The 12,274-nt window shown below is 44.1% G+C and overlaps 1 protein-coding gene across 1 annotated transcript; it reads left to right on the top strand.

Moving 5' to 3' along the window:
- Positions 1 to 9,106: 9,106 nt before the first annotated feature.
- Positions 9,107 to 12,032, top strand: LOC306936742 (G-protein coupled receptor 182-like). The gene is made up of 3 exons (XM_079520362.1): positions 9,107 to 9,362; positions 9,864 to 10,186; positions 10,550 to 12,032. The coding sequence occupies exons 2-3, from the start codon at positions 9,872 to 9,874 to the stop codon at positions 11,315 to 11,317; spliced, it is 1,083 nt and encodes a 360-aa protein (XP_079376488.1). The 5' UTR covers positions 9,107 to 9,362; positions 9,864 to 9,871; the 3' UTR covers positions 11,318 to 12,032.
- The last annotated feature ends 242 nt before the right edge of the window (positions 12,033 to 12,274 follow it).

Here is a 12,274-nt window from a genome sequence, read left to right as displayed (position 1 = left end):
CAGAGACAAGGGTGTTCAATAGCACTGATTTATGCAAAAAAAATAATCAAAAACCTCAAAAATGGAGTTAGGTGTTTTCCTCCCGACAGCAACGGAAATATATCTTGCTTTTGTGAATGAGTTTTACTTATTTACCAGTGCTGGCGCAGTAATAATATTAGCTTTACTCCTCGGGTAATAGACAGTGCTGACCCATACGTATCTCGATGATGTTTACTCAGACTTCCACAGAACGTACAGGGTAGCCGGTAGCGCGGGCCTCAGGGACTGGTCTTCCTTAAACTTTCCCAGAATTAGTCATTCTGTGCTGACTACTCCTTCCTGCTGCTTTGGAAAAAGACACAATTGGCTGTCTTTGGACAATGAAAATCAAACAGGATGGATGAGGAGAGAGTGAACGACAGTGGTGGACAATGTACTCGGCCCCAGTACTAGAAGTATTCCTGGTCAAATATATACTCAACCACGAGTTGAGTTTAAATAAATTAAAATCTAGGGCTGAAGTGGGTAATGTATGTTTTGTAATATTAATAATAGAAATCTACAAACTAGTGTAAAATAAAGTTTTCAAATAATTGCAGTGGAATAAAAAGTACAATATTTCTTTCTCTGAGATGCCGTGGAGTATAGTAAAAGTACTAAGAATTGGAAATACGCCAAATTCCTCAAAATTGTACGTAAGTACGTGTACTTATAGTTACTTTACACTACTGGAAAGAGTAGACATGCCATTAATCTGCAGCTGATGTGAATGTCAGCCAACACAAATGTCCCTGCATTCTGTCCCTGTCACACAGTGACCCTGTGTGTCATGGCCTTACTCTCACCCTGGTGACCACATGTCAGCTAGACAGGGGTATTCATGGGTTGAGGTACCCATGACCATGAGTGGTATTCCATCCATCGATCCATCTTCAACCGCTTATCCGTAGTCGGGTGCAGGGGCAACAGCTCCACCAGAGAACTCCAGACATCCCTTTCCAGAGCAACATTAGTCATTTTCTCCTGGGGGATCCCGAGGCGTTCCAAGGCCAGTGAGTCGATGTGATCCCTTCATCTGCACCTTGGTCTGCCCGGGGGTCTCCTCCCTGTGGGACGTGTCTCGAGGACCTCCCTAGGGAGATGCCCGAGAAGCATCCTAACCAGATGTCCGGATCACCTAAGCTGGCTCCTTTCCAGGCGAAAAAGCAGCGACTCTACTCTCTCGCGTGACTGAACTTCTCACCCTATATCTCTAAGAGAGATGCCAGTCACATGTCGAAGAAAACTAATTTCAGCCGCTTGTATTCGCGACCTTATTATTTTGGTCATGACCCACACTTCATGACCACAGGTCCATAAGGGGCGAGCTCCCGAAGATTGCTCGGTAGACAGAGAGCTTTGCCTTCTGGCTCAGCTCTCTTTTCGTCACAACAGTGCGGTACAGCGACTGCAATACCGCCCCTGCTGCTCCGATTCTCCGGCTGATCTCCTTCTCTGTCCTCCCCTCACTCGTGTACAAGACCCGAGATACTTAAACTCCACCTGGGATAATGTCTCATTCCCTACCGGGACTGCACAATCCATCGGTTTCGTGACAGAATATAGTTCAGTCAGGACAACTCAAGAATGGATGGAATATATATTTTTGAATATAAGATGAGCAATATATTTATTATGGTTTGGCGATGTATTGGATCTGCTTTTTAGGTACTCAGATCAAGCGCATCAGTCCCGACCATAGGGACTCTGAATCCCCCATACCTAAACAGTAGATCCAAAACGACAGGTGGTAGCTGGGGTGGAGGTGGGTGAGCAGCAGGTTTGTATACAGCAGCGCGCTGATACAGCAGCAGCAAGCAAGCAAGCAAGAGGAGGAATGCAAACCTCCGGTTAAAGTAGCCGGTATGAAGATGGAGTGAGTGTGTGATTGGTTGAGTGAATCATGTGAATGAGAGCGTGATGCTGAGGCGGCCCAATTAACGGCCGGCAGGAACTGCACTGAGGTTCCCTGACTGAACTTGCTCTGCACATGTCTACGACAGGCACAAATGCTCATGTGCATGGGTATGAGTGGTATTCTTATCCCCTAATTGCTTCCCTGAGTGCTAAATGACCACATCAGCTGGGGCAAACTGAAAAGTAGTTTCCCCTTGTTGGAATATTTAAGTCTTTATTAAAGGACCAAGCAGTTCTGAAAGAACTTGGTCCTTTTTTGAAATTGCTATTTATTTTCTTCCGCCAAAATAGCAGTTCTGGCTGAACCGTGCAGTCGGTTTTCGCGAAATTTGGAGATATGGTAGAGGTCCATGCCAAACGGTGAGGATGCGAAGCCCACAACCATTGGCCAAAGGGTGGCGCTATATTGAAAATGCAAACTTTGACCAGGCATAGCTCATGAACCGTTTGACCGTCGGCAATGAAACCTCGACACACATATGCGTCTTTTGACCTCTGACCTCTAGATCACCCGCCATTTTGAATTATATGAAAATCAATTAAAATGCATCTCCTCCCAGGATCTTTGATCAAAATGCACGAAAACTTTGGACCTATACGGACATGGGAAAGTATAGTATGTTTTTGTAAGTGAAAAAATGAAGGTTTTATGAGCCAATGAAAATTGCCGTTTTGTGAAATTCTGTCTTTACTTTGTTCTGTTGTAGTGCCTGTGGCTTTGCTGACCTCTGCTGGTCTAAAGTGCCTCACCTGTCAATCACCTGAGCCACACCCTTAGTCAGCTGTTCTTGATTAGTTGCAGGCTATATAAGAGGACTTGTGGCCAGCAGCTCATTGTCTCCCAAACACCCAAACTGAACAGTTGTGTTCCCTTTTTGTTGCTGTTATTAGTTAAGTTTCAGATGGGCTGGTCGTAAGTACTGTATTCTTGTCCATCAGTCCCTGTTTTGCAATGCAGGATTTTAAATAAATGTGTAATATCTTTGTAAACTTTTGATCTGACTTTGTGTCCTTTTATGTTAGCCCTTGGTTGAGCCAAATTGAAAGGGCCGTAACAATGCTAGAAACTGATTTGTTTAGTGAGAAACATGTATAAAGAACTTGATCCTGATCAAATCAGGTTCTTTACTCATGAATTGATAGATTATTTGATGTTGTACAACAGTGATTTTGAAACGAAGACTGATTTGGACACCTGGCCTTTCAGTTCAGGTTTTTTGTGTCCTGAAAGGATTCCCTTGCATGGATGGTTCTGGTACCGGATGGTACCCAGACCTGGCGAGCCGACCCGGAACTCTGAACCCCCCCCCTTCACCCACAAATGTGGTAATCTGGTTCTCCAAATTGGAGAAAGAGACTGCTTTCCCTGAACTGAATAGGAACTGAACGGGGACTTTTCAATTCAACAACTTAAAGTGGGCCCCATTTGTTTGTTTTTTATGAATGTTCAAAGCTGTTTATTTTCTGTGAAGTTTAATAATAATTTTTCAGTTAACCTTTAATCCCTGTTTCCGACTCATTTCATTGGTTTTCACTCACTCATTGAGCTCCTCGTCTGAATCTGGTACATTTTCTGGTTTATATGCAGTCAATTAATTTATCTTTACCCACCTTTTATCATTAGTTATCCTTGTGCAACTTGCTAGCTCGGTAGGTAGAGCTCTTGCCTTTGCAACACAAGGTCATGGGTTCAAATCTGGGCACCGCCAACTCTGTGTATGAGTCTTCAAGAACCTGTACCTGCCCCCCACTATAAAAAAACGACCCTGTCACAATTCCATGGTCTTTTTCTCAAGTTTAGTCTTCCATGTTTCTTGTGCATATTATTCTTATTGCCTTCCTGCTTGGTCCGGCCTTATCGCTGCTTGCAGCGATCCTTTTCTAGTTATTATTATTATGAACAGCATCATGACCTTCAATATTGACTTGTGAAAACAAGATGACAGAGCTACGTGTGGGTGCTATAGGTGGGTTGGGTGGAGGTGGGTGAGGGGGGCTTGCTCAAACTCTCGCTCCGAGTCTGGAGAAAGTGGCTTTGAAAGGAATGAACCTTTCTAGGACAGCAGCCTCATACAAGATGGTCCATGGTGGACATGGGTGGACGTGGGTGAAGCATTTTGTCACCTTTTTCACCCCAGGGCTGTTTGCATGGCTGTAGGTTAGGGTCAGCTATTTAAAATGTTAATTTGTTTATTGAATGATCTTTTTTCTCTCCTCAAGTTCAGTCTTCTATATGGCTTATCACTGCCGTATTGTTTGTTTTTGCTATGGATTTGCAAGTTTTCTTTGTGTCAGTGTCAGTCATTAGTCATGAATTTGACTGCTGTCAAATTCATACTCGGTAGCCTACTTCGTACTTTGTGTGACAGGTGTTATTACTGCACCGGTATTTCTCGTGCTGTGGCTTTTTGCTTCCACCCGACCAACAAACCACACCACTTATATTAGGAACACCTTCACAAAAAGGGCCTCCCTATTCGTGTTCAATCAGGCCATTTATCATCTGTACAGGGTTTTGTGACACAATTTCCACAACAATGTGGGCAGCAACATCTGCATGAATTTACATAAATGTTTATCATGCCTCACTGACGTCAACATACCATGTATAGGACGTGAAGGGTCCATGGTCTCGTCACAAACATCCCTCGACTAGAGGAAAGGTAGGCCTATATGTCTTATTAATCCTCTTCCACTGCCTCTACTGTGTTGTCACATTAAGAGTTTAGGAACTAAGACTATGTGATAAGAAGACTAGGGCTATTTACAGTCATTTAATATGTAAAATGTTAGTTGTATTTTTGTTATAATGTAAAATAAAGAATTATAGTTAAATTAAATGACCAATGCTTAAATAATTTTTCTTTTGTAGTGCTTCTTGTCATCTCATCCTCATCATTATCATCATCGTCATCTTCGTCTCATCTGGGTTTTGGCAATGTTGCTTCATCGGCATCTTTTGTCTCCAAATGTAACTACAATCTCCTATGATGCCGTATGGTGTGTGGACCAAGTGGAGGGCCCCGTCATCTGGGCATGTTTCGCTGCAGTCTTTTGCTTATGTGGCTTTCCCGCCTGCGTCGCTGTCATTTGGGAGCAATTTAAGAGACACAGGAATGGCGCCCCCTTCACCCCCAACGACGTCTTCATGCTGAACATCACTGTCATGAACCTGGTCTTCTTTGCGTTTCAGCCGCCCGCCATCGTGAATGAGTTCATGAGGCTCAATTTGACGTTTCATAAGGTCTTCATAGTGTATTTATACGGGCTGGTCCTCACCGCACAGCCTCTGCTCATGGCCTGCATCTGCCTGGACTGCTACGTAGCCGTGGTCCAGCCGCTCGTCTACAGGGCCAGGAAGAGTCTCATTCCCCGGGTCGTGGCTGCGTCCATCGTCTGGCTCGTCACACTGACTTACGGGACTGTATTTGTTATTTATTTCATGTATTTGTCCAACAGTCCTGTGTTTTCGTGGCCGTACATCGTCGCTCTCCCCACCATTGCTTTCTGTGACTTCTCCATCCTCTGCGCTCTGAGGAGACCTGACCCCGCCGGGGGAAGAGACATGAATCCCCAGAAGAAGAGGGCTCATCAGATCATCGTTAACAGCCTGGTCATGTCAGTCATTGTCTACCTTCCTCCCATGATGTTTCCTTTGCTGACTGCACTAATCCCACTGTCTGGGGCTGAGTTCATGTGTCAAGTGTTTACTACAGTGTCCATCTTTCCATCTTTAGGCTGTGCACTCTTGCCTATTCTCCACCTGGGAAATCTAGGCAAAATTACGGTAATCATTTAAAAGTTCAGATGAGGTTATTGCCTTTGTTTAATTGCATCTGAAGCATTCACTTGCAAGTGGTTAATTCATAATGCATGACAGTTGTATATGATTATGTCCCAGGGAGATTTTCAAGAGGCACACGGGGGGTACGTGAGAGAAAGTGGAAATGGAAAAACTGGACACAGTTTAAAGTCAATGTGCTGCAGGATTCCTTTTCTTATTAATATATATTCTTCAATACTCTTCAAACGGTGGGTTATCGTTCATTCATAACATATACCTTATGTCTAAAACGGCTACTTTTCAGGATTTAAATAAAAAGATAGCACATCTACAAGCTCAAAACAGAATGCGCTTTGAGCTTGTGCATGCCTTGTAGATCTGCAAGTTTTGCTACTTTTGTATAATACTGTAGTATGGCAAAGTAGGGCATTAATTTAGGTTAGGGTAGGTTGCCGGTCTAATGACACGCGGACCACACCTGTGCTTTGAGCCAATGTATTTATTAGGAGCAATCCCTTGAGATGAACCATTTCAAGGGGTCCGCAATTTGCGAAATACACTTCATACATAAAGACAAAAATAAATTGTACAGACAATTAAAACAAACAAAACAAGACAAGACAAAACAAAACGATACATACGAAAACAAAACAACTGCAACAAAACAACAGTACACATAGACATAACACATGGATCATTGCATTATGGATCTGTTAGTGAAAAAAGGTAGTCTCAAGATGAGAGGACAGCACAGTTTTGAACAATTGAATATGTTATTGAACGGTAGATTGTTCCAGTCAGAAGGAGCTTTAAACATAAATGATCTTTTGCCAACTGATATAGGCTAGATATTAAAGTAAACCTGTGAACAATGTCTAAGTTGATGTGAAGAAGTGTATGGTACCATAAGCTTTGATTAGACAGCTGTCATTATACAGAAATTACTGCTGAATTCAGTGATTGACTAATCGGAATCAAGCATTCAACCAAGCTGTGTAATAAAGGTCTATATCTGTCCATTGAGAAAGTGGCAATATTCCACGTGACACTCTGTTTTGGTGCCTACATTTCCCTAATTGTCATAACCTATCTTGCCACACCTATCTTGTGGGTCCCTGCATGTCACAAAATATTTTGGGTGATAGGCCTATTTCCTTTAAGTGACTATGTGTGTGGGTGGCTGGCTGGCTGGGTGGCTGGCTGGGTGGCTGGGTGCGTCTGAGCACGAAAACAGCATGGTTGTTTTTCACCACCTGTGCGCAACCTAACACACACAAACACACGCACATATTAACTGTATATATGGTGATTTCGGGTGTGCCAGTACAGTGACAGTACAGTACAGTAGAGGGTATAGTAGAGGGACCCCCACACAGTAACTCTGTCATTTCTCAACCGTTTTGGACGTGGGGCGGCTCGCCGGAATCGGGCCGCCGCCCTGGGTGCATTCCTGTTGGTCTGGAACTCCCCCCCCCCCCCCCCCCCCGGGGACCCCCACACGGAGTTGCACCACTTACTTGACACGGGTGTGATTTTTTTTATACGTAGCAACGGCACTGTATAGAACTAGATTATCTTGATGTTCTCAACATCTCAACATTGAATACATTTGAATGGAATTTAACTTGTAATCAAAACTCCAGTAAACTTGGGTCATTGTAAACACTGTACTCTGAGTATTCCAGCGGAAGATAATGATGAGCTGAATGGTTCTCATCTCCAGGCCTCAAGTCCAACCTGACACAAACCTTCTGCTGAAGCCAGGAACCTGATTGAACTACTACATTACTTAACATGCCCATGATTAGACTAATACTTGTTGACTTCCTGGATACAACCATTATATTCTGTCAGAGCAGAGGCCAATGTCTTCACCACTTAATCTGACTGACTGAAAACATAATCCCTCGCCTTCGGTGGTTCCGGTCTTCTGGCGGAGATAGGATAATAAACCGGCTCTTTTGAGATCTTAAACTTAGATTTAACAGGAAAAAAAGAAGTACAGCCAAGTACAGCGCACTGCGCACAAAGGGCCACAGATTTGCATAATCAGTTCAAACTGTGTTGTGTTGGTTTGTCTCTTCCAGCTGCACATATTTAAATTAGCTTCTGAGTGGTTGCTGATATGGTCTGGTGACTGGTATTGAATGTCATGATATTGTTTGTTTTGCTATGGATTTGCAAGGTTTCTTTGCTTGCACATCAGTCATGAATTTGACTGCTGTCTATAGGCCTACATACAGTGAGTAGACAGGTGTTATTACTGCACCGGCTGTGGCTGTGGCTTTCTGCTTCCACCTGACCTACAAACCACACTTCTGTGTATAATACAGGAACATACCTTCACAAAAAGGGCCTCCCTATTCGTGTTCAATCAGAATAAACATCACCTTCCTACACCATTTGTCTAACCTGCAACGAATGCTGGAAATCGTGGTAATGAGCGGCATCGCTTCATCTAGCTGTGCCAAGAGGATGTGAACCCTCAAGTGACATCACAGTCCATGACAGGGAGGCAGGTACGATGGTTGCCATGGAGATTGTTGTGAAGCACATATGAAAGAGTGACAATAAATAAAATAATAATAATAACATTTAGGACTGAGGCTGATTCTAAAAACACCTTCAATCAGCTTTCAGTCAAGCACCTTTTTTTATCTTACCTCAGGTACATGTCGGTGTACTCTGCAGGTCAAATGGTGCGTTCACACGGGCAGATGATACTGGAACAGAGACTGTATTTTATTCCACTAATTTTTATCCCACGATTTTGCAACCCATTTTTTCACCCAGTGTCAATTATCTAATGTAATCCTGGGCGCTACATTTCCTCTGCCAACCTGGGCGGAACAGAGACCGTCTTAACCCTTTCCAAGAAGGAAAGGATGTCCTGTTACGTGTGTGTGTGTGTGTGTGTGTGTGTGTGTGTGTGTGTGTGTGTGTGTGTGTGTGCGTGTGCGTGTGCGTGTGTGCGTGCGTGCGTGCGTGCGCGTTCATCCAAACAGAAAATTCCTATCTGATTGTATTAAACAATGTTAAACTCAACATAAGTACGGAAAGCTTGAATTATTCTTTATATATCAGCAATGTTTTTGTTTCATAAACCATGCATGCACCATAGACATGTTATGAGCTACTTTCTCCCATAAAATGACATGCAGGTCTTTTTCTTTTAAGTGTCAGGGTTTTGGCTCAGTTTTCAATAACGCAACGTCCTGCTGCCTCCTGAATTATGTGCAAATTACAAACAGGTGGTATGCACTATGCAAGTATGCAGGGCCGTTGAGTGATTTCCAACGAGCGCTTCCAAACTCCAACGCTCCATGCTGCTCAATTTTTTGCCACTCAGTCTATCTATAGATGAGGTGGTTCGCGTCTGTCCATGTCCACGTTCTATTGTTGGGAAGGTTTTCGCAGGAAATAGCAGATGGACAAGCGAAAGCATTCCCCCACAATAAGTGTTAATGAGCAGTGGGAGGGGAGAAACCGCAGGCTGCCTGATTGTCCAGACAGACAGTCCAGGACAGCAGAGCTGGTAGAGTTGTCTCGGGACTCTCAGACACGCCAAGCTGCACCTCAACATGGAACCCAACCTCTTCACCATTTATCCTCTCCAGTAGACACACACCAACAGATCAAGGTAAATAATTATGACATATTTAGTTAATGTGGTGGGAAGTAACCAGTTACATTTACTCAAGTACTGTACAATTTTATGCAAAATTGGAGTACTTTTCAACAAGCCCAAAGGCAAATAAAATGTAGTTTTACTCCGCTTTAATTATTTGAAAACTTTAGTTAGTTACTTTGTAGATTTTGGCAATCAATCAAATTTTTAATATTGCCAAAGATTGTAGATCGGCTATTGTCACTACTTAACATTTGTTTTCAAATTTCTTAGATTTTTCTTTTATTTCTTCATGAAATTACTGAAAAACATAATTGAATTTGTTTTGAATTCTTGAAAAAAATTGCATTTTTGCGAATGTTTTCTGAAAATGGTTTGAAATAATAATTAAAAACAAAATGTAGGAAACCAAAAAATAAAGTGACCCATAACAGTGATTTAATCGAATATTACTCAAATACAATGGGGCAGTTGCAGCCCTAATGTCCTTTTCCTCTGTGCTTTGAACCCCAGAGACCATCATGTCGCTGGAAGAACACGGCAACCACTCGGACAACGACACGGACTGGTACCTCCACGACTGCACCTTCCACCTGAACAAGGATGCGCGGCGCATCACACTCTTCCTCCTCTACCTGGTGGTGTTCGTGGTGGGCCTGCTGGAGAACGCCCTGGTGATCTGGGTCAACTGGCGCCGGCGCCACACTGCCAGCGGCGTCCTCTTCTGCGTCATCAACGTGAGCCTGTCGGACCTCATGATGATCCTGGTCCTGCCCTTCTTCATGATGGAGGTGACTGTGGGCGACGTGTGGCTCTGGGGACACTTCCTCTGCAAGGTTATTGCTTTTTATTTTTTAAGCATTGTTCAATAATTTTATAGATCGTTTCGAAATTGTAATGTATAAAATTATTTTATATATTTCTTTATTTAAAGAAAATCTTTTAAAATACATACCGGTATATCTTTTTTAAACTAGGAAAAGATAATGGGATTTCTACTTGAGTCGTGAACCATAAATATTGGTCCGTGACCCACAAATGAGTCCCGACCCAGTGTTTCGGAAACAGTGGATTACACTGTCTCTCTGCGTTCTACGTGTTTGCCTTGCTTATGGTAAGTCGCTCTGGGATAAGAGCGTCTGCTAAATGCCTACGGTCAGGTGTGATCGAAATTGTCTTTTTCTTTTCCTCCGCAAAAGGTCACCAACCTCATCTACATGCTGAACTTCTACAGCAGCTCCTTCTTCCTGGCCCTGATGACGCTGGAGCGCTACCTGTCTCTGTCCCGGCCCTCCGCCGTCTGCTTCCCGGCGGCCAACCGCCGGCGCCGTTGGCTGCTGTGCGGCGGCCTGTGGCTCACGTCCTTCCTGCTGGCGCTGCTGGAGAACGTGCACGTGGACCTGGTGCAGTGGGACGAGCCGGGCTGCTACCTGATCCCTGAGCACAGCCTGACCACAGCCTGGTACGAGCTATTCTTCTTCCTCAACCTGGCATGCCAGTTCCTGGGCCCCGCCGCCGTCATCGTCACCTTCAACGTCCTCATTGCCCGCGCCATTCGCTCGGCGCCGCAGGGTGCGCGGCCGCCACTGCGAGAGACGCGGCTGGTGCACGTCTACTCGCTGGTGTTCGTGGCGTGCTGGCTGCCGTACCACCTGGTGGTGACGCTGCTGATGACGTCCTACATCAACCCGAACGCGGACCACTACAGCTGCCGGACCATGGACGCGCTCTACTTCCTGTACGGCCTGACGCAGAACCTGTCGCTCTTCCACTGCGTGGCCAACCCTGTCCTCTACAACTTCCTGAGCAAGGACTTCCGCAGCGACCTGGTCAGCGCCGTGGCGAGCTACATACCCAAGGAGGCTCAGACGGGGACGGCGGCGGGGTCGCCGCCTGATGCGGCGGGGAAAGGGGGCGGGAAGCCTGCAAGCGACGTGAGCACCAGCCACTCAGATGTTGGATCTTAACCCATTCGGGAGTCCCTCAGAGCTCTATGCTAGTGTCTTTTCGGTTTTCTGTAATTGTGCAGGGGAAAGCTTTCGCTTCAAATAGCAGATCGACAAGCTCACAACATGTGTTGCAAGCTTGTCGATGGGCTATTTTCAGTGACACGGATGCTGGGGTCTACGTGGCTAAAGGGATATTTCACTTGAATGGGTCATTTTTATCGTGTACTCAGGCTTTTGTTAAGTTGCTCGATTCAGCATTTAGATATTTGATATTTATTTTATCAGACACGTCCCCAATCATCTTTTTTGAAGTGAAATATTCCTTTAAGCAGTTATCCTTCCAGGATTACACTATGACAAACAAAAAAGTGAAATATCTCTTTAAGAAAGCTGGTGATTTATTGTTAGAATAGCCTTCTATCATATCTATGCAGAAGATACAGTTCCAAAATCTTTCTCTTTAAGATGGGAAAATGAAGTTTAATTCTACATGTGGTAATCTGAAATGCAGTTTGCAGAGGCATACAGTACATTCTACTTATATGATGTGACTTTAGTGTCTTCTTTCACAGACTCATGCTGTTGTTTGTTATGTAAGAACGATGGACACCTTCCACTCGATCACTATACACTTCCTGCTTTTCTTTTTACCTAAAGGACCACTTCACCCATTTTCAACTTTTATAACCAGAACGACACCTGAAGACACATGCCATAAAAAACACAAAAAAGAAGCTGATCTACAAGGTCAAAACATGTTGTGTTGTGACTCTTGTGAGCTTGTAATTCTCCTATTTCTATTTTCTCTTTTTATTGCAAATTATTAAAATAATAATAAAAAATGAAAATGTGTAAGTTCTGGGTTCTCAGAAGTTCAGAGCTAAGGCTTAGAAGAACATCCTGAGCAGGATCCAAATTAGGTTCTGAGAGAGAGTTATCTGAAACCGAGCCTGTATAGCGCTGTGTGGAAACAAA

This window comes from Electrona antarctica (genome assembly GCF_951216825.1).
Source record: "Electrona antarctica genome assembly, chromosome: 14".
Taxonomy (NCBI): domain Eukaryota; kingdom Metazoa; phylum Chordata; class Actinopteri; order Myctophiformes; family Myctophidae; genus Electrona; species Electrona antarctica.
This window is presented reverse-complemented; position numbering and strand designations above follow the sequence as displayed.

Excerpts from the sequence above, each read along its gene's own strand:
- LOC306936742 (XM_079520362.1), top strand. The coding sequence starts at position 9,872 with ATGTCGCTGGAAGAACACGGCAACCACTCGGACAACGACACGGACTGG. Across the intron at positions 10,187-10,549 it reads GGGGACACTTCCTCTGCAAG|GTCACCAACCTCATCTACAT; the intron begins GTTATTGCTTTT and ends CCTCCGCAAAAG.